General features: G+C 47.6%; 1 protein-coding gene across 2 annotated transcripts in view; it reads right to left on the reverse strand.

Moving 5' to 3' along the window:
• SLC45A4 (solute carrier family 45 member 4) overlaps window positions 1-23,113 on the reverse strand; it is a 105,115-nt gene that overhangs the window by 7,279 nt on the left and 74,723 nt on the right. For both annotated transcript variants that reach the window (XM_054984640.1, XM_054984639.1), the window contains 5 exons: window positions 9,238-9,426; window positions 6,423-6,602; window positions 4,025-5,100; window positions 2,608-2,707; window positions 1,555-1,766 (listed from right to left, as the gene is read on the reverse strand). In XM_054984640.1, the coding sequence (XP_054840615.1) occupies window positions 1,555-1,766; window positions 2,608-2,707; window positions 4,025-5,100; window positions 6,423-6,602; window positions 9,238-9,426 (1,757 nt within the window). The remainder of the gene's footprint in view (window positions 1-1,554; window positions 1,767-2,607; window positions 2,708-4,024; window positions 5,101-6,422; window positions 6,603-9,237; window positions 9,427-23,113) is intronic.

Consider the following 23,113-nt stretch of genomic DNA (forward strand, 5'->3'; position numbering starts at 1 on the left):
TCTGCAGTGATGGGACAGAACTTGCTCAGTACAACTATTCCAGCTCCCCTCCCTGAAATGATAAGAGGCACTTGGAAAAAGTCAAAGCTAGGAGACTTAAGTTCTTTGAGAACAAGCTGGGGCTCAGTCAACTGTAAAAGTGGTAACTACGGAGGTCCTTCAGCAATGGAGCCAGGGCAGGGTCCATAGCTCAGGGCCTAAGTGCCTGCTTTTTGCGGGGAAGGCCCCCGAGACATGACCTGCCATCTCCAGTTCAAGGGTCTCAGCTAACAGGGCCCGGGAAAGATTCTCTGCCTGAGACCGCTAGATTGGCCAGTGGCCTCATCTGGTCCAGGGAAGGATCTTGGCTTCACAAGAGCCTTATTACTTATTTACTTATAGCACCAATGTGCAGAGAAAATCCAGTCTCAAGGACAGGCTGCAGGAGCTTCTGTCTGTGAGTGCCCTGAGTGCCAGATAGTTTGCTCGGCAACTGAGATGCTGGAGAACGTGGATCAGACGGTCCTTTTGACGGCCCAGAGCCAAAAGAGGTTGTTAAAAAACGGGACTGTCACTTGTGCATCAATGTCACGACAACCAGAAAAAAAGCAAAAGATGCTCTGTTTGTGCCCAAGTTCTTTCTCCTGTCCATACATGTCCCTTGCCGGCACACCAATGTAAGCAGCAGGCCAGGTGAAAAGAACCCACCCTCCAGATGTTCAAGGGCTCGGCTTTACGTTCACAATATCCCGAATTCAATCACTGGCATATCCAACTAAAAAGGTCAAGATTTCTGCCGGAGACCTCGGAGAGTCAATTGCCGGTCAGGACAGAGACAGTTCTAGGCTGGAATGGTTTGACAACATAAAGCAGCTTCGTACGAAGAGCTCCCCTTGACCTTAATTCACACTCTCCAACACAGCAGGGAGGAAAATAACACTGGGTTACACTGTATTTCATCTATGTGCCCAACTACAGACGAGGTATTCCATCAGTGCTGAACACTGGCCTTGGTGAAACTCTCTGCCTTTAGCAGCAGGATTTGAGTCCAGTGGCACCTTAGAGACCAGCAAGATTTTCAGAGCGTAAGCTTTTGAGAATCAGATCTGACTCTTGTGTCTGAAAAAGGGAGCTCTGACTCTTGAAATAATAATAATAATAATAATAATAATAATAATAATAATATTCGATTTATATACTGCCCTTCAGGACAACTTAGTGCCCACTCAGAGCGGTTTACAAAGTATGTCATTATTATCCCCACAACAATCACCCTGTGAGGAGGGTATGGCTGACAGAGCTCTGAGAGAGACGTGACTAGCCCAAGGTCACCCAGCTGGCTTCGAGCGGAGGAGCGGGGAATCAAAGCCGACTCTCCAGATTAGAGTCCTGTTGCTCTTAACCACTGCACCAAACTGGCTCTCAAAGCTTACACTCTGAAACCCTTCTTGGTCTCTACGGTGCCACCAGACTCTAATCCCACTGTTCTACTGCGGACCAACATGGCTACCCACCCACCCAACTGCCTTCAGCACTGTGGAGTGGTTGGACATGACCTGCTGCACTGCCTCATACCTGCTTGATGTCATGATACTGTCCCAAAAGTGCGTAGGGGCAGTAGGAGATGCTCATGGAGACGATGCCCATTGTGCTGATCATGACCATGGCGACGTACACGTTGGGGAAGATGGCCATCACGGCGGTGCCGATGGAGAATCCCAACGTGCCCAAGATGTAGATCACCCTGATGCTAAGGTCATAGTTGTCCAAGTACTTCTGCAATAAGGCTGCAAAACATTTGGGGGAAAGTTGCCAACTGAGCCAATGAAGCTGCCCGCAGCCAAGAAAACAGAGACCACCTGACCCTTTTCTTCAGTCCAGGGGACGGACAGGCCTTGCACCCAGCTTTAACTAGGTCTCAGCCGTCCCTCCTCTTTTTCCCGACGTTGTCCCCACCCCATTCTTGGCTGCCACTGTTCCGATCAAGGCCACCGTGCACCCTGACAAAAGTGCACAGCTTGACAAGATAGCAGGGCAGCCAAGACGGAAGTGCCGGAAGCCGCCACAAGGAACAGGCAACAGCCCGGAAGTATCACGTCAAGGAGTTGGTGGATCTGTGCTCGGGAATGCACAAAGAACCAAGTGCTGTTGTTCCTCCTAAGGGGAAAAGCTATTCCAGAATGCTTCCTCCTCGATGTGTTTTGCCTTCCTCTGGGCATGGAGGAGTGAGGCGGGGAGGCAGCCGTGAATTTCCTGCCTTGTGCAGGGCGTTGGACTAGATGACCACTGGGGGAACCTTCCTGCTCTTTCCCTAAGACGTAACACAGAGCTGGTCTGGTCATTACATTCACCGCAGCGACGGGCACCCCCAAGGTGCATTTTCTACCCCTTGCTGAGTCGTCTAGTAGAATTTACTGCTTTTCTTGAAGCCCGATCCAGACAAACGGCATCGGCTGGTGGGAGCAGGGGACGTTGACTCTGGCTGATCCTGGAGTTTTGGCTAGTCTTGTACTTAGAAACCCCTCCCACCTGCTCCCCCCCCCGCCCCTGCCATTTATACTGTGTCAGCCACGCACTACCTTTGCAGATCGGGGCGGTGGGTTTTTGCCCGTTGACACAATCTCTTACCTGAACACACAGCAGCCGTAGCAGCATAGATGACTAAACCCCAACAGCCCATCTGCACACCAGCATTGTAGGCGTGTAGCTCCGTAGAATTGAAAGCGCCCTGCAGGAAAACAATGCAGATTTTCTAGATGGCACCACTGAGGCCTGCTCAGATGTGCACAAACCAGAGTTTCCACACACACACACACACACACACACCCTACCAATCAGGGCCTAAATAATCTTTCTGCCTCGTTACCCAGAGATTATGCGCTTCCTTGTCACAGAACATCAGGCAAATGACTATTAACCAGCCTGAGCTTAATAACTGCTGCAGCAATTTATCTGTTTACAGCAATGATACTCTAGTTATGTCAAGTTGCCAAGGATGTGCCACACATAAAAGGAGGAGGGAGTAGATCCCATCTGTGGGATCTGCTTGGAGACGGTTGCTTAAGAGTATGAATTTCCACTGGGCTTTAGTAAAGAGTTTTGCAGACCATCCAGAGGAGTTAGCCATGTTAGTCTGTAGCTGCAAAATAATAGAGAGTCCAGTAGCGCCTTTAAGACTAACCAACTTTATTGTAGCGTAAGCTTTTGAGAACCACAGCTCTCTTCGTCAGATGCATCGTGCTACTGGACTCAAGCCCATTCATGGGGAGAGCGGGCTAAAAGCCGAATAAGTTAGATCAAATCAATGCATATTTTTCTTATCTGTTTCTCTGCTATTCTTTGCACAGAAACTCAGAAGGGTTCAGGAACAGAGACTACTGACAGTGTCAACCAGGGCAGCACTGCTGTTAAGAGTGCCGGGGCTCGACTGGGGGAGAGTCGTGTCCAGACCCCCACTCAACCATGAAATGCACGGAGTAAACTTGGTCCCAGTCACTCTCATTCAGTCCACTCCACTGGTGAAGGTTCTTCGGACGATAAAACGGAGGACGGGAGGACGAGCAAGGTCTCCTTGGAGGAAGGGTGGGGCAAAAACCCAGTGGCAGGCTCCTCTGAAATTTCTAAGGAGGAGTTTGCCCCCCCGAAGGGATTTCTTTCTGCTCAAACAGAAGGTGGCTAGTAATTTAAAGCAGAATGTTATAAAACTAAAACCTGAATGAAAAACACGTATTAAAAAACCAGCAAGTAAAACGCAGGGCAGGAAGGAGAGGTCATTGAGGGAATGCAAAATGAAACAAAAAAGGTATGAGGGCACTGAAAACACCGTCTTGGAAGAGGATCGTAGCGGTCAGGTAAGTTCCAAAGGGAGTTGATGATCCTCAACGTACGCTGGTCCCAACTCATATGGGGGTTGAAAGGTCAACACCACCACTTTGAATTGGCCCCCCAAACAAATGGAGCCAGCATAGATGGGCCAAGACCAGAGTGATCTGCCCCCCCCCCCATGACCCACTTTTGCCCATGGAAGCCCAAGTTCTGTACTCACCTTGGGGTCACCATTAAAGATGACCTGCCCCATGAAGTCCGTATAGAACACAGCTTCGGCTATGATGGAAAACCAGGTGAGGAGGTGGCAGACGCAAAGGCGCAGCAGTTCTCTGGGCATCTTCAGCATGGACAACCACAAGAGCCTGACTGTGGTTTCCGTTTCCCCTTCTTCGCTCTCCGTGTCCCCACTGGAGTTGGTGGCGCCGCTCTGGTTCCGGTGCCTGTACCTCTGCCGCTGCCTCTTCTGCATGTCGTAAATGTCGTTCATGCTCCGGGAGGACTTGATCAAGACAATGGCGTTGGCTCGCCGGAAGCGGTAGCGGTGGGAGCCGATTTTGCCGTAATAGGAGAAGGTGTACGAGGGCTGGCGGTAGAACATGTGCCTTCGCCGGCGCATGGAGTTTGAGGTGCTTGACTGCTTCATGCCGATCTGAGCATGTCCGTTCAGAAGGTCTTTGGGTAGGGACCCATTGCTGTTTGGGACTTTGGGTTCATTCAAGTGATTATCAAGTAACATCTCCTCTTCCTTCTCGTTTTCCCTGAGGAAAGCAGACAGGCGGTTGAATTTGGACTTCATCAGTTCCTGGCTGGTGCTATGGGGGGTGTTTGGGTAAGAGCCGTCTTGAAAAATGGAGGGCTCAATATCATGGAGGAAAAGCAGCTCAGATTCAATTTCAAGAGTGGCATCTGGCATGTGCAGGACAGAATCGCTCTTGCTCCGCACAATGTCCACGTCGAGGAAATCCATGTCGAGGTCTTGTTCTGACTGGACCTCGTCTGGGAACATGGAGTTCCCGTAAGCGTCTTCCTCGCTGATGACATTGAGTCGATTCAGAGGCGGGAGGCTGCCGCTCAGTTTGACGCTGGAAAGAGTGTCTGCTTCATCGTCAATTCTGTCCTGCTGGGGATTGTACTGCTCTTCTTCAATGCTGAAAAGGTGGAGGACAACCGAGACGGAGAATATAATGGCGGCAAAAAAGAAGAGCACCTGTTCTTGAGTTTTGAAGATGTCTCCTAAAAAGGTCTGGGTCCAGTCTAGGCCCCCCAACATGTAGCCAATGGCTCCTCCAAGGCCTGCGGAAAAGAACACACATCACTCATTTTTTGCATCGGGGAAAGTTTTGTAAAAGTTTAAAGGGATGAGATCGTAGACCTCTCCTTTAAGAACCCTTACGTGGCAGCCACATAAAATATGAACAATCCTGTAGAACACACAAACCCTAAACCACGGCTGTGTGCCCTCTACAAACAAAATGGCACCCACGTGCATCAAGAAAAATAAAATACTGTGTAACTTAAGTTGGAACATCTTTGTAACTTTCCATATTATGCGGAATTTATTCTTGTCTTCCTAGGGATGAGTTAGGAATTGTTTGAGGCACCAAAGACTGCCCCTCACTCCCTTTTACAGAAATCCTGTTTAGCTCACCCTACTGTGATTTCAGCATCCACCGGCCACAAGCTTTCGAGCATTCTTTTGCAGCCAGTTCTGAAAACTGAATGCTATGATTGAAGTCACACTGTACGCCCTACTTGTGTTCCTGCGGAGTCATAGCATGCACACAGTGGTTAAAGATGCATATCAGCAGCTCTCCTCCTTGGGCGGGCAAGCCTGCTTATATTAGAAGGTGTTCCATTCAGAATGTCTTAAACCCCATACCCTCAAATCCACTGTCTTCCTTTAGGAACATCCAAATTGTGAGATGGGAGAGCGTTCTTGGCACGCTGTCGTTCTTCGCATGGTAACTCAGTTATGCGATGCGGGCACAGCCTCTTACTAGCTTAGCGTTGCTACTCAAACCACAAATACTTTTATAAAGGGGGCTGTGGGCATCTATCTCCTGATTCTGGTTTCGCTTTACGGCTTTTGCGACCCGCGTGCTTTGGGGCTCTCTGCTTAGTAACAGTACCTTCTCTAGACCAAAGGCAAGGTCCCAAGGCAATTTCTGTGCCAGGCTGCACTGGAGTAAGTCCTTTAACTTCCTACTAAAAGCCGCTTTCCCATGTTACAAGCAGCTTGCAGGAACACCTGAAATACGCCCTCCCGGATCAGCGTGTGACGTCTCCAGAGCTGAGCTGTTTCTCAACTCGTCCTTAACTCGTCCTCCCGCTTTCCAAGAAGCCTGTCTGGTGGCTGCTTGCCAGGAGGTTTCCTGGCATTTTACCCGCTACTATGGGCAAATGAGGAAGGGGCTCTGGTTCTCTAAGAGACACTCGGGCAGCTCCGCTGATACTGGGCCATGTGCACAGCTACAGACCCTCATGGCAGCTGGCTGCTGAAAGCACTTCCGCTGGCAGGCGAGAATGCCACACTGAGAATCTGGGCTGCAGTGAACACTAAACTGCAAAAACGTTGGTGAGTGGGTGAGCGCATTTCCAATGACAGAATGACGTACCAGCTGAGAAAGCATGGATATTGAGCGCCATATCCTGCTCTTCGCTGTCCACTACATCAAGCAAATAGGCTCGGATCGGCCCCTCTGTTGCATCGGCACAGAAATCCAAGACCACTACTCCAAGCACCGTGAGAACTATGCCGATTGTCCGCTTGTCCGGGACATCTCCAATGGCTAGACCTGGCAAAGAGAGAGGAAATCTCTGTTACTTCGCAAAAGGGGAGAGTTAATCTCCTTAACTGATTGGTGGCCAGCCTCCATGGCTGCAAATATCCTTCAACTTGTTTAAATGGCCGTTTCATCTCCGAGACCCAGTGCTGCGGGGGGTAGGGGCTGAGAGACCATCGAACATCTACGAGACTGGCAGTGATGGACAGGAGGTTGAAGTAAGCTTTGTGCCTTTAAAAAACACTGGTCACCACTTTCTCTGTTCTTTCCAACACTGAAGAAAGGAAGGTGGGGTTCAGAAAAGAATTACACAACATAGCAAGGCATTAGTTTTGATAAAATAACCTGCACTGCAGAAATCACAGCAAAGAGTGGGGGGAAAATCCAGCAACAGAAACCGAATGGTTTCTTTTAGAGAGCAAGTTTCTAGTCCTCAGGTGCTGAGACATTCTGTAAAACACCAATATTTAGCATTTATACAATGCTTTCAACATTCTAAGTGTTACATCACAGAAATCTCTCAAGAGCCCTATAAGGCAGATCAGAACTGTGATTCCCACGTTGTGGAAGGTTTGAGACTAAAAAGCTGCATCAACATGACACTTCATTGTCGGGCTTCTGGTCTTAACCAGGAGATAGATTTCACCCCATTTCTGCGGTAGCTTTCTAATGCAAAATTGGTCTGGTTCCCTTTAAATCTGATTCCTCTAGTTACAAATTTGGCAGGCTACTTAACTGCTGCCTGCCCACACAACTGCTGACAAGAGAGGAAATTCTGTTCAACTAAAACTAAGAAGAAACTTGATTCTTGTCTAGCAGGTTATTTTTCAGTAAAAGAAATACGCTTTACACCAAGGTAATGTTTTGTTGCAATCTCTATTGAAATTTTGTTACACTGTTTAAAATAAAATGTACATTGTTTTGTTTCAGTTTGTGATGTAACCAACATATGTATTGTATATTCCATTGTAGAATTTATTTGTGGCAACCATTTTTCCTGATATTGTCCCCGAGGTTGCCGTTTTTTCCTGCTACCAGAGGGCTTTTTGGTTTTTGTTTTATGTTGGCAATTGCATATTATTATAACATTATAAGAAGATGTGTAATAGGTTCTCTGAATTCTCAGGTTTCAACTTTTTAAAAAATCTCTATCCGCTTTCATTGTGGCAATATAAGGAGAAAGGCATAACAATGGAAGAGGTAGGGACTTTAAAAAAAAAAATAAAGCTGAGAAGTCAGAGAACCTGTTACACATATTGTAATAAGGTTATATTGATTAAAAAATTTCAGTTGCTGATTTTTTAAAAAAAGAGTGGCCTGGGGGAGGAGGGATAGCCACTGCCAGGGGAAAGGAAACTTGACATGTGGAAGTCCCGCTGCAGCTGCATCAATAACAGGGAAACCACCTTCGTTACTGGCGCTACATCAGCTGCTGATTTTAAGCTGGCAACTCAAGCGCTGAATGGCTGCTGAATCAAGGAGATTAAATCTTGCTAGCCTAGTAAGTACACCAGAGAGGAGGAGGAGAGAAATGTTTCCCCTTCCATGGTCTCTGAGAACTTTTTACAGCATTTATTAGCTTAACATGATCACAAATTTAACACGCCCCAGCCCACTCTATGGCAAAGGCCCAAAGCGGGGGCAAATCGCTTTCTCCAGATTACAGCATGACTAAAGCCGAATTCCCAAAGAAGGTGAATTTCCAGCTCCAATTGTTCCTTACACTACGGTTATTAGTAAAAGCTTTAAGAGCGAGAGAGCGAGAGAGAGAAAGAGAGAGATAAAGTCAGCTTTCCTCATGCCCTTTTCTGATAAACAATGATTCAATCCTGCTGTGATTTTTTCTTTTCAATGCACGCATTGAGAACAGAACAAGTTAAAAAAAAAGATCATTTTCTCCTTCTCCAAATAATACTGGAAACAGGATGTGTTGGCTAGATACGCATTAAAGGGAAATCAGAACACAACAGGAAATATTTCCCTGTGAACAGGTTCCTACAGTTTTCCCATGCCAAGACACGGCTGCATTCACTTCAGCTCCGGCGAATATTGTGCAGGCGGACACGGGGCTAAGAGGAAGGTGGATCTGCTGAAGCACTGCACGGCCACGCTAAATATGGCAGCAGCTCCGAATGAGACAGAAGCAAAGGCCGGGAGATGGAGACAGTGGCGCCTGCAATACTCTGTGTGCGTGTCAGTTCCCCCTAGGGTCAAAACAGATGTGACGCAGGAGATCCATGACTCATTAATCGTCCACAAATGGCCACCTCGCCATTATTATTATTATTAGTTCCCCCCCCCCATAGGCAAGTAATGGGCAATTTAAATGAAAAAAACAGCATGGGGGGAGAGGGTTAAACGCTCCCCCAGTGCGGTGGCCCTGATCAGATTTGCCTCCTTGACTCATGGCAGCTTGCAGATTTAATTAAAAAACACAGTGGACACAGGCACAGGCAGGCAGACACACACACACACACAGAGTAGCGATCCAGTTCCTATGTCCCACCATCTCATCTCATTCGGCCCTAAATGTAAATGCATTCTTTTAAAAAAAAACCCTGCTCAGCATTATCCCACAGTGCTAATTTCAACGGAGATTCGACAGTTCTGAGATCCAAGCGAGCCCCACCCCTAGTCCCAAATTTACCTATAACGGAACCGTTTAAGAAAAGGGCCACGCCGAAGAGGACACCAATGCAGAGGGCGAGAATAAAAGGCCGCCGGCGGCCCCAGCTGAGAGTGCAGCGGTCACTAGCTGAACCTATCAAAGGAGTGAAGATCAGGCCCAGGATCGGACTGAGGAACCAGGTGAGGCTGTAGTACTGTTCAGGAAGACCTAAAAGGAAGGAGGGGGGAGAAGGAAAAAGAAGAGAAGGAAAAAGTTACCAGCATTTCCGTTCTTTTTTCTCAACAGAACAGTCCATAAAACACGGCAGCTTACTAGACCTTTCCAACATGTTTACCCAGTATCAAGATTGCGTATGCCCTTTTGCAAATACAGATACAAGTAAGCAGGGCTTTTTTTCAGCCGGAACGCGGCGGAACAGAGTTCCGGCACCTCTTGAAAATGGTCACATGGCCGGTGGACCTGTCCCCTGATCTCCAGGCAGAGAGGAGTTTAGATTGAAAGGGCAATCTAAACTCCCCTCTGTCTGGGGATCAGGGGGCGGGGCCACCGGCCATGTGACCATTTTCGCCGAGGGCGATTTAAACTTTAAAAAACTCCCCCCTTGTTCCAGCTGACCCAAAGCGACATCATTGTGCGGTCCTGATTTCCACCACCTCTTTTCCCAGAAAAAAAGCTCTGCAAGTAAGAAGTACACATGTTCAATTTAATGTGGACTTGGTAAGCTTGATAAAACTGAGAATTGGCCCTGTGCACAGTGATTCCATTTCCCAATGTAAAAATGCCCACATTTACAGATAAGAGTGCGTGCAATCAGAGAGTGCCAAAAAACCATAGCTTTCATGGCTACAAGCTGCTAGTCCTCAACTGCAGGGAAAAGCTTGTCCAACACGGAAGGATTAACACCGGACGGCTCACGTTGAACCAGAGCTCTTCCCTCACAGAGGTTCGCTTATCCAGCTAAAAGCAGCACGCTCATCTCACATGGATGCACCAAACTGGATAACGGACTGCAGAGGAGCAACCCTGAGAACCCCGTTGCAGAAAACACACAAGAGACTCCTGTGGCACCTTAAAGATGAACCGATTTATCGAAGCAGATGCTCTTGTGGGCTGGAGCCTGCATTATTAAATGCCTCCAGGACACCAGGTTCATCAGAGGCACCTGACGAAGTGCGCACTTGTCTGTGGACATTTATGCCACAATATGTAATTCTGCTGCAAAGCTCCTTTTGGTTGGACAGGTAATAGGCAAAACTTTTAATTACTTGCTTGAAGTAGCCATATTGGAAGAAAAACAGGACATAAATATTTTAGGTAAAGAACTGACTACGTCAAAGACAACCTCCACCACTTTTTTTTTTTTGGCCAGGGTGGGGCTCTTTCAGGAACTTTCCCCCCTTTGATCGCCATCTTGATTGATGATGACTTGGTTCTCTTTTAGACAGTGGGCAAATTCAGGGACAGGCAGAGAAGCCTGAATCTAACCCGTAGGCACATCCAACAGCGGCAACTTGGGCTACAGAGAACAGGCCTGGCAGGCTGATTCACAAGTTACCCTTGCATACATCTTCAGGCTGTTTCCACATCCAGGTCTTAGGGTTACTGTGTGTGAATCTCAAGTCACGTCTTCACTCACACTGGGGTGGCTGTGAACACTTTGGTGCAAAAAAGATGACCGTGTCAAGGAAGAGTGGGAGAGCAAAGAGAGCGGGAATGTGGGTGTCCTTTTGGAAGCTGAGAATGCAATCCTTTGGGGGGGGGGACAAAGTCTTCTCAAGCTGGTAATTCTTACTTGGCTTGAGTACTTCAGACTCAGCAAAAGTATCACATTTACACTTCTGGTCTGCAGAAAAAACTGGGATCTCGGTTCAAGACCCAGCCACCGACTTGGTCGACTGTGGAGAGGAAACTCACAGGAGCTCAGTGGGTAGAACATAAAATTGACACAGAGAGAAAGACTTTAGTTCACCTCTAGTGTAAGGAATTGAGGAAGCAGGCCTCTGTCCCAAGATCGATGGCCTGTCCCAACCTCATGCTATCATTGCCAGTCAGGGGACTTTGGGTAAAGAAAACCCTTGAGCTGCAGGTGGAAAGGGAAAGATAAACCACAAGGTAAGAAGGGAAAAGGGCAGAAATAAAATGATTATGGTGTGTGTGTATCTGGGACTCTGGAGAGATTTAACTTTGAGGGGTCAGGAGTTCCAAGAAGCTTATGTCATACAGCTGCCACAGGTGTGAACGTAGCCACTGCAGAGATCATCCAGCTTGGGGGAGGCCTTTCCCCAAAGGACTCTGAGTTCCTGGTTTACATTTAAATGAGATCTGACCCTGTACAGAAAGCTCCAGCAGAAGCAGTGCCTGAGGTCAAGAATTTTAAAGAGCTTCAAATGATGCCATCTGAAACAAGGACAGAGTTAGAATGTGTTGTGGCGTGCAGTGGTTAGTGTTGGGCGACGATCCCGGAGATCCAGGTCTGAAACCTTACTGTGCTATGGTTGCTCACTGGGGGACCTTGGGCCACCCGCACACACACAGCCTAACCCACCTCAGAGGGTTGTTGTAAAGATAAAATGGAGGAAAGGGGAACGATAATAATAATAACTGCGCCTATATACTGCTCTTCTGGACAGATTAGTACCCACCCAGAGCAGTGAACAAGTTGGTGTTATTATTATCCCCGCAATGCAGCTGTGGAGCTGGGGCTGGCTTACCCAAGGCCACCTTCTGAGCTCAATGCAGAAGTGGGATTCGAACCAGTAGAGTGCTGATTCACAAAATCACAACCAAACCACTTAACCACTGTGCTGCAGCAGATGCTCTGGGGCCCCACTGGGTAGAAAGGCAGGGTATAATTGAAGTAAATAAAAATAAATAGAAATGGGGGCCCACCTCCTCAGAACATGCACAGAGAGGCCTTATACAGGGTCAGCCCCCTAGTCTATCAAGGTCAATCTTGTTGGCAGGGAGGTGGATTCACAGTCTACCCTCCAAAAGGAACCATTTCCTCCAGAGGAACTGATCTCTGTCATCTGGAGATCAGGTGTAATTCTGGGAGATCTCCAGGCCCCAACTGGGGGTTGGCAACAGTAGGTCTTCCTTAGACCTCATTGGAGGTTGTCCTGTTGAGGGTTGGATTTGAACGAGGGTTCAGCTCATTTTGTGAGAGCTGTTCATGGTTGTTTTTTTTTTGGTAATTCAGCATCTTCTTTCTGAAGAGGTTGGCAAAAATCCTTGAAGGCCTGGAAATACAGCTTTGCAAAGCAAATGCAGTTGGAAAGTCCAGCATACAGCATAAAGCACGTGTATACTTCTTTGCAGTATATACATGCTTTAAATCTTTTGATGATGCTTGATTTAGCAATATATTTGTGCAACAATTTTCATGTTTTATGTTATACTGGTTTGAGTCTTCACAGATAAAAAGGAAATAACTATGTACAGCCGGGGGATGAACAAGAAGTTTTGGAGGATCTCATTTCCCCCTAATCTCTATACTTCTCCCTCATAGTCCCCATTCCCTCCCTTCTCCCTGCTTCATTCAGTCTTCCCATACCACCGCCAACTTACCTTTCATCTGCCTCCTCACCTTCAGAAAGAATTATTATTTCTTTACATCACTTATACCCTGCCTTTTCCACAACGGGACCCCAAAGCTTTCTCCTCTCCCACATTTTATCCTCACAACAACCTTGTGAGGCAAGTTAGGCTAAGGACCTGTTAACTGGCCACAGGGCACCCAATGAACTCCCACAGCTGAATGAGGATTTGAACCTGGGTCTCCCATAGCCTGCTCTGAAACACTAACCCCTACACCACACTAGCTTTTGTGTTCGAGTGTGTGTGTGTTTGGGGTGGGCGAGCTGATGCTGAACAGCAGCAAGCAGCCAGGCCTAGGAGAGTCACGTAAGTCACAGAGTCGCATGTTGCCTGGGGGTTATTGCTAAGTCCTCCGTCAAAGGCCACGCCAACACCTGAAAGGCCCTGCCCTTTTACTGACAGAAACCAGGCCCGGAAAGCTAGCAGTACTGTTACGGTGGCCTAGCAAAGGCCATCGAGTTCGGGCTCCCAGGTCCCTATACCCTCTCGGCGGGGTGGTGGTGGGGGTGACACCTGGTACTTACCGGGAAGCTCCTCTTTGCGCATGCGCTCCCAGCACCAACACGATGGCATCACTTCTGGCTGTGGAAATTCTCCCACCAGACGAAGCGCATGCTGTGCATGCTCCCAGGGTTGCCTGCCGGTGGAAGCGATTGCCGGGCGGCCTGAAACCTCCTGCTGGTTGCCAGCAACTGACAGGCAAGCAGACAAACCGCTGGGAGATTGCCTGCCACCAGGGGGCACCGGGGATCCCTACATTGAGGGCATTCACTTCTCAAAGCTACAGGTTCTTCTTTTATCATTTTGGGGAAGATTTAAACCTCCAAGTGTGTAGATGCCCTGACCTGGATGGCCCAGGTGAGCCTGATCTCGTCAGATCTCAGAAGCTAAGCAGGGTCGGCCTTGGTTAGTAACTGGACGGGAGATCTTAAATGAAGACCAGGGTTGAGGAGGCGGGCAATGGCAAACCACCTCTGTCAGTCTCTTGCCATGAAAACTCCACCAGGGGACGCCACAAGTCAGCTATGACTTGAAGGCACTCTCCACCACCACCAGCAAGTGTATGTATGTATATGTGCATTAGATTTCAGATTTTTCTGCCAACCGGGGCCTTTTTCAGGTTTGTAGAAAAACCTGTCCTGTTCGTGACTCCTGTCTCCAGATTTAAACACTCATATATTTGGCCATGTTGAGAATCAGACATATTGACTGATATACTGGGTTTGCTCTTCTGTGGAATACTACCTTTGAATTTCTGGAGACTTTTAAAAAGAAAAAAAAAAACAAGTCCGCATAAACGAAGCACAGCGTGCAACCCTAAACAGAATTGCACCCTTATAAGTACACTAAATATTAAAGAGTCCAGTAGCACCTTTAAGACTAACCAACTTATTTGTAGCATAAGCTTTCGAGAACCACAGCTCGAGAACCATGGACATGCATCTGACGAAGAGAGCTGTGGCTCTCGAAAGCTTATGCTACAGCAAAGTTGGTTAGTCTTAAATGTGCTACTGGACTCTTTACTATTTTGCAACTACAGACTAACACGGCTAACTCCTCTGGATTTATAAGTATACTGAAAACCTTGGGTTTAGAACAGGGGTGGGCAAATTGCGGCCCGCGGGCCACATGCGGCCCGCTACAGAGTTTTTTGTGGCCCACCAAGACAGTCAGAAAGTTTTTCTTGCATGAAGATCAACAAGAGTAAATATAGATGCTCTCTGACAGACATTAACTTGCAGGCTGTGACAAGAATCTCAACAAGCAATCTCACTCCTGATTTCAAAAAAATTGTAGAAAAGTGTGATAGGGTACATTTGTCTCATTAAACTGATTATAAAATTAAATGTGCTTGCAGCTATAGATGATATGAAATTAGCACAATAAATAAATTGAATAAAACTACCACTATTTTATTTAATTTATATTTATTGATTTTTATGATACAATTTATACCTTTTCTGAAATGCAAAGTTAACTAATGAATGCAATCATTTTAAAAGGTGCGGCCCTCCGCTAACCTCCGCTCCCACAAAGTAGCCCCCGAGCCAAAACAATTGCCCACCCCTGGTTTAGAAGAATGCAAGACTCTACCGTGCAGTACCATCCATTAGCCTGAAGATGGTGCCAGTCTCAATGTAATTGCTAGATGGAGATTTCCCCCCTACGAAATGCCCTTCTCCTGGAAAACAATGCTTAATTTACTACTTCAAAACAACCATCTGATAGGTCCCAATCAGCAATCCGGCCACCGAGGCCAGTTCTGAAAATCCCAGAGAGGTAAACATGTCTGTTTTGCAGAGACACCCATGGCCGGCCTGAGACTAGGATTTGACCTTGCAGCCACGACCAACTTGACCTTGTGGCTCCTGTCCCGAATTTGAAACCCAAGATCACGGCAATCGTCGCCAGAACTAGTTTAAGCAGCAACTTTGGAAAGACTCGGCCTTCTGCTATTTGAAGAATGAACAAACCGCAACCCATCTGCACGCTTAATTCTATGAGATAATTAGCTGGCTGTCCCCGTTCCTCCCCTCCCGTGCGGCATTTGGGCAGATGACAGACAGGGTTGTGTTTTAACAGCACCCAGGAGACCATCTCAATTATGAGCAGAGAATTTATACAAGTACGTGAACGCACAACTTACTCATGCACAAAATGTTTTTAGAACTCCTCTCTGGAATTTACGCCCTGAATGGCAGGAGAGGACAGACGGGAGCAGAGTGTCCTGTGAAGCGGAGGCGGGCATCAGTTTTCTCTTGCGTCAGGGAAGGATCCTCCCCGGAGGGAAACGCTACTGCCAGTGGAACGGATCCACGGGATCAAACCCAAATGCTGCTTTCGGGAGAAGCCCCCTGGGTTCTTGGATCTGAACTCACAACCAGAACGGGCGGAAGGGAGCCACACGGGCCAAAAAAGATAAAGCCCTTGCTACTTTCTTCGGCATGTTTTTAAGCTTGTGGCAATTTTGTCAACTCCTAGAGGATGTCTGTACAGCTCCAAATCTCCCGCCCTGTGGACAGCTGGAACATTTTCTTTCCAAATCAAAGATGGGATGGTATCCGCCCTAAGCCTGCTTGTGGGGAGGGCAGAATATAAATACGATAAAATAAATAAAATAAATAAATAATATTCTTTTCTACCCCAAAAAGACTTTACAATTAGAGTACACAACAGCATAAAAGATCTGTCTGACACTAGAGTGGTACTTAAGAGTGCCAAATTAGGCTCTGAGAGGCCCAGGTCTGAATCCCAGCTCTGCCGTGGAAGCACTAGGGGTGACCTTGGGCCTCTCGCGCACACTCAGTCTGGCCTACCTCACAGGGTTGTTGTTGAGAAAATAAAATGGAGGGAAGAAGAGTGCTGTTGGCTGCACTGGGTCTCCCGCTGGGCAGAAAAACAGGGTATGCCTATAGTCAAAATATTTCTGCAGGACCCATTCTTCAATGCAAGTGTGCTTCTGGCTTGCAGGAGCCTTTTATTTTTTCATTAACGTAGTACAGCCACTCTTTCTGGGCACACTGCTTGGAAATAACAACAACAACATTTGATTTATATACCACCCTTCAGGACAACTTAATGCCCACTCAGAGCGGTTTACAAAGTATGTTACTATTATCCCCACAACAAAACACCCTGTGAGGTGGGTGGGACTGAGAGAGCTCTGAGAGAGCTTTGACTAGCCCAAGGTTACCCTGCTGGCTTCAAGTGGAGGAGTGGGGAATCAAACCCAGTTCTCCAGATTACAGTCCCGCGCTCTTAACCACTACACCAAACTGGAACAAACGGCACGGTACAATCTGTTTAACACCTTTCGGTTCATTATCACAACAGATCACACTGCGGGAGGGTACCGTAAGGGTGCCAATGAAATAGGTCTAAGCCTGGGCTTCTCAATCTCCTTATGCTCACAGCACCAAGTAGAAACTTGGGAAATAGCCAGGACTGGGTAAAAAAAGTGCACACTTGGTGCTTCTGTGCTAGATGCACCTTGCCCGTCCCAACACCCCCCCCCCCCAAAAAAAACCCTCATGCAGTTAGAACGGATACAGGCCTCTCAGCCCTTGTAAGTACAACTGCGTTATCAGTCAAGCCACTTCGGAGCAACACCAAAAAGCTTTTAGGAGTTCGGTACAATAAACAAACAACCTGCAATGCTGCTAGTCCCTCATATCGCCTCATCGGACATGGAATAAAACACAGCCAGGGATTCATAGCCAGGGAGAGGGAGAATAAAAAGAGAGCTCTGTTTCCGAGCTCCAAGCTACAACACGAGGAAAGGGACTCCTATTCAACAAGGGCCCAGGTAATGGCGCTTTATCTGATCCCAACTGACCAAGCACAAAATTAAAACCTACTCCCAAATGTTCTTTCAGCGGCTGATAGGGAGAGGCCCTCATGTGGAGACTGGGACGTTTCTGAAGCATTGGAAGCCACACGAGGGCTGAGAACACGGCGTTTTCCCACAACGACATCTGTGACCTGCTGCTGCAACAATTAAAACTGGGCACTGGGGCAAAAAGCTCACCGTGTCTTGTGACCATTAAGCCCCGTGAAGTTCTGAGGGGTCAAACTCTGCGTTTTTATATTAACTAGAGTACAGGCAGGACGTGTGCAAGGGCCACACTGCGCAAGCCGCAAAGCCTCCTAGAAATCCTGAGAATCCCAAACTTCTGCCCCACGAGACAGTATGGTGTAGTGGTCAGAATATCAGACTAAAACCTGGGAGATTCAGGTTAGAATCTCCCTTCTGCCATGGAAGCTCTCAGGGTGACCTTGGGCCGGTCACACTCTCTCAGCCTAACCTTCCTCACGAGGTTGGTGTAAGGATAAAATGGAGGAGAAGAGAACAATATATGCTTCAGATGCCCGTTGGGGAGAAAAAAAATGGGGTGTAAACAAAGCACATTTCCTAGCCTGAAGGGACAGGAGGCAAGGAGGGCCTCTCAACCCCTCTCTATAAAACACTGTTCTTTAACATTCGCGTTCTGCCCACATTAGAGGTTGACCCACCTTCACATGGAGCAGAATCTTGGAGCTTTCACTCAGGGACAATCTGAAGCTTCAGGGATTGCGCAATGCATCTGTTTAGTCCGGACGGCAGAGATACCTTCATCTTTGGAGAAGGATTTAGGTCTGTGTGCCTAATGTCCTTTCCTGGGGAGATGAAGGGGATGGCCCTTGATGTAATAATTTCAACAGATCGTACAGAATGCCTTTGCACACGTGACGTGATCACCCGCCTGAGTCAAGGCTGTGCTCCAAGGCCCGTGACCACACGAAGTCATCTCCTTTGTGGTGGGGGCACCCATGCCAACCACCTTGTGAGACAGGCACCCTGCAAGCTTTTAGGAAAACTCTAAAAGATCTCCCCTCTTTCAAAGGGTCAGGCTGACATTTTAACAGCAATCTGTTTATGCGGTGTAGTTGCAACTGGTTGTCTTTCCTGGCCGTTCTTCACTCATTCTGAGCAAGAATCAAAAGGGCTGTAACATTCACAGGGGCTTTTCAGCCTTCCTTTCTGGTGGTAGTGTTGGGATTTAGCAAGTGTTTCCGTTTCAGTCACGAAATGGTTAAACGATCTGTGTTACTTAGTAAACTTATTTGCATGTAACTACTTAGGCCTCGAATAAGGATTCTCACCAAGGAAAGGGGAATCACTAGTCTTACTGAAGGAGAATTAAGAGTTTTGTATTGGGCAACCAGTTTATTGGGGAGGCAATTAAGTGATGCTAGATACTGAAGTTTTATTGCTCTTGGCCTCATTTGCTTTCTGTCTCTCTCAGTCGCTTTTCTAGCAAGATGTAGTCAGTTTAGCAATTTATTATTTTTCTTCAATGTAACCCTATTTTATTCTTGAGTAAAGTATTCTTACAGAGCTACACTGGAGTCTGTGTCTGTTCTCATTAATTCCAATGCACAATCTTTGCATTAACTCTGCTCATTTCCAACAGGTAGCTTTGCCCCGCCCCCAGGTAAATTTTAAAGACGGGAATGGAGTGGTTGCTTCTTAGCCAGGGCCTTTTCGGTTCTGGCTCCCACCTGGTGGAACGCTCTGTCTGCTGAAATTAGGGCCTGGCAGGACCTACTATCCTTCCGCTGGGCCTGCAAGACAGAGTTGTTCTGCCAGGCATATGGCTGAGGCTCGGCCTCCGCTGGCCTGAAAAAAGGGGTGTATACATCTTAACCCTCCCTGTGAAGGCTGTCCACCATCCTGTTTTAAATGTGTGTTTTTTTAAAGTACGTGAATTTTTTAATTGTATTTTTAATATGCTGTTATCCGCCCTGAGCCTGTTCGCGGGGAGGGCGGAATAGAAATCTGAAACAGACAAAAATAAAATAAATAAAATTAAAGGGAAAACAAACACCCGCCCACGTTTTTGCGCCTGCATGTATATTTCTTCGGACCTTAATCTTGTTTCTCTATTTGATCAGTTATGTGATTTTGTATACTTTTTCAGATGGTTGAAAGCTGTCCTGGGGGCTTCTTGTGTGGCCAAAAAGCAGGCCACCCCCCCCCCCCAATTACAAGGAAGAAAGCCGCAAGAACTGTATCCCCTCGCTAGTTCTGTTTGCAAGAAAGCTTACCATTATTCTTCCAGTTGAGTAATCAGAAAAAAACGGAACAGAGCAATTTATATATAATCACAGTCGTGAATCAGTCTAAGTGAAACTCTCCCTCGCTGACGGCTTTAATTGAGGTGGGGGAAAGAGCTATGCCTCCCTTTGGAAGTTACTTAGGAAGTGGCTGCAAAGAAATCTGAGAAAACAGGTCACCAAAAATCACCCCTGATAAGCCAAGCCGATTGTACCTTTTTAAAAAACCTGCCCTGGCACAAAGCTTTGACGTCCCACGCAAATCAACAGAAAACAATTTCGTTTGTCTGCAGTGACCGTGACTGCTGAGACTCAAACAAAAAGGCATTTCCCAGCAAGCGACAAACAAACAGGACATGGGGCTACAGTAAATAATTTTTGTTTTTTTTCTCCCCCCTCCCCGGACAAGAAAGAAAAATCCCATCAACAGGCCAACAATAGTGGGACCAGAGGAACCTGTGGTTCACAGGAAGTTGTTAGCGTGAGTCTTGGGAACCGGCGAGGTTACCAGGGAGAGTCACGTGCCCCGATTCAATATACCTTGTTTGATAAGCTCTGAAAGGGTAGGGGAAAAACCTCCCTTTGGCCCTCAGATGATAACGTTCTGGAATGGAAAAGGATCTTGAAAAGGAAGAACTTTTGGCCTTGAAGGAAACTGACTTTCCAGTTCATGTTAAAACTAGCCTGGTGAAGAATATCCACCCCCCCCCCTGCCAACTACCCAACTACTTGGTGTTTTTGCAGTTGGAAACACACAGAACTTATTGAACAGCGAGTTCAGTAGTGCCTTAAAGATCAACAAGATAAGCTGTCAAGAGTCAAAGCTCCCTTTATCATATATTTAGTTATTCTCAAAAGCTCGTTCTCTGAAAATCTTTCAAGTTGAGTAACTGTATCTGAAGAAGAGAGCTGTGACTCACGAAAGCTCATATCCTATCACAAATTTTGTTAATCTTATAGGTGCTACTGGACTCTTGATCTGAAAAGCTTTGTTGGTCTTTAAGGAGCCACTGGACTTACTGTTCTAGTCCAGACCAACACGGCTACCCACCTGAAACAGACTTCATTGCCCCATCTGCCATAAACAAGAAGGGGGGGATGGACAGAGGGTAAAGGCAGGAACAGGAAGCAGAAGTCTCACGACAGGCTAGGGGTGCCAGCTCCGGGTTGGGAAATTCCTGGAGATTTAAGGGGTGGAGCCTGGAGAGGGTGGGGTTTGGGGAGGGGAGGGGAGGGGCCTCAATGTTCACCTTCCAAGGCAGCCATTTTCCCCAGGGGAACTGATCTCTGTCACTTAGACATCAGTTGTAATTCCAGGAGATCTCCAGCCACCACCTGGACGCTGACAACCCTAAGCCAGGCTCAAGTTTCCTCTCCTACCCCACCAAGGAAAAGTCTGGTCTGACAACCAAGATAAGGATCAGCATTGGTGGCTGGGAGAGCACAAAAAGGAACCTTTTGCTAGCTTCCATTCCCACCCTTAATCCAACCCACCCATCAGACATCCGAGGGTGGAAGAAGAGGCACCAGCATTCCTTAGGGGACAGAAGGTGACTAAAGGCAGAATTACACATCACATCAAAGGTGGGTCTGCTGCTGAAATTGGCACTTCTGTGTCAAGATCACTCCCAATCTCACACAACCCCACAGCCTGCCGTCACCAACCTTTCAAGTTTCACTCGTCACCAGCAAAAGGGTGCTGTGCACGTCCCCTCCCCTGCTCCATGGAGACCCTGTTCAGACAGAGGATGATCGCGTAACATCAGTCTGTGTGTGGGGTGGGGTGGGGGAGAACTTGACACTAGGCTATTTATTGGGCAGCACCCCCTTGCTTGTGATAGATCGTGCCTCTCAGAGAAACCAAAAGGTGAAAACGGGAGGAGGAAGAATGCTTATACTGGAAACTGAAATCCAAGTCCTGCACCACCACAACAAAAAAATCCTCACCGAAAAACGTAGAACTCCTGTATCCTTTCAAAGATTTGGATTTGCTGCTGTTACTTGGCATCTTCCTCCACGTTTTGAGCCGGAAATCTGATTTAGCAACTTCACAGGTTTAAAAAAATAATAATGAAGAGAGGGGGAATGAGGCTGCCCCGAGAGTTGCACAGGGCATGTGAATGACACGCATGAAACTGCCTGATAATGAATCAGACCAGGGCTTTTTTTCAGCAGGAACGCGGCGGAACGGAGTTCCGGCACCTCTTGAAAATGGTCACATGGCCGGTGGCCCCGCCCCCTGATCTCCAGACAGAGGGGAGTTTAGATTCTCCTCTGTCTGGAGATCAGGGGGCGGGACCACCGGCCATGTGACCATTTTTGTCGAGGCCGATTTAAACTTTAAAAAACTCCCCCCCCTTGTTCCAGATGCCCCAAAGTGATGTCATTGTGCGGTCCTGAGTTCCACCACCTCTTTTCCCAGAAAAAAAGCCCTGAATCAGACCCTTGGGCCATTCAAGGCCAGTCGGGTCTACTCACACTGGCAACAGCTCTCAGGGTCTCAGGTGGAGGTCTTTCGCATCACCTCCTGTCTGGTCCTTTTTAACTGGAGGTGCCAGGGACTGAGCCTGGGACCTTCTGCATGTAAAGCAGAGGCTCTTCTTTCACTGAGCCACAGTGCCCCTCTGCTCAGAAGGCTCGCAAGCAATGCCGCACGAAATTAAAAGGTGGGAAGAGAGCCACAGTCAGATGGGCATTGTAAGGGAGGGGCAAAGAGACCAAGATGTGAAGCAGGAAGTCCAGGGCTCACGTCAGCACAGTGCCGAAAGCCAGCACGCACACAGCACCGTCATGAGGTTTCGTGACTATGCTCCCGCCTCAATATAGTCCAAGAGTTTCAAAGAGAAAATCCAAATTGTGTCCCTGGAATGATGCCAAGGAAGGAGGAGGGTGGTGCTCAATTTTTAAAGAGGGGTGCAAGGAGAGGTGAGGGCTTGAGCCCGGAGCCCTGCATCTGCTCCTTTTCTAAGAGTGTGGCACAAGCTGCGGTCGCCAAGTGGAAGAAAACACGCTCTGCGCGCTCAGAGGCCCTTTAGATGACTTTGTATTTGTTTCTCTAAAGGACGGTTGTGGCCAAAGATGGGAGGGGTGGTTAAAAGAGAAGAGGGGGCGGAGGTATCCTGCAAGAACAACAATAGCTGCCAAGAGGGTTTTCTGGGGGGGGGGGGGTTGGTATGAACCTAGCACCTCACCCATGTGCTTGTACCTCAGCAGGATAGGCTCCTTCTGTCTGAAGAGCCAAATTCTTCCTATTTTAGTGTTTTCAGACTCGAGAGCAATTTACATAAAACAACTAAAAAACCTGTAAGTGCACTCAAACACGGGCGACGGCTAGAGCCAATTTAGAGTTCTTGGTGAGCATCCCTCTAAAGTACACTATCGATAAAGGTGTAAGTCAAGACCCCCTTCTTCCCAGTCTGATGGGGATGTTAACTGAGCGAGGAAGGTCTGTGGATATTTTTTTGTTTGTGGAAGAGCAGGTTTGGACGCAGTTTAATCTTCAAAAAGGGGGCACCCACTCTTCAAAGCGAAGCACGCGCATGGACAAGTGCATAGATCGACAGGTTATTTACACACACGCACACAAAGTCAGCAGAGATCATGAGAATTTTTGACAGAGGCATGATTAACAGTCAGATTTATTGTGGTCAAACTATTCATTTACATAAGAGGCAAGCCCTTCAGTGGATCACCTTGATCC

This window comes from Eublepharis macularius, chromosome 7 (assembly GCF_028583425.1).
Source record: "Eublepharis macularius isolate TG4126 chromosome 7, MPM_Emac_v1.0, whole genome shotgun sequence".
Classification (NCBI taxonomy): domain Eukaryota; kingdom Metazoa; phylum Chordata; class Lepidosauria; order Squamata; family Eublepharidae; genus Eublepharis; species Eublepharis macularius.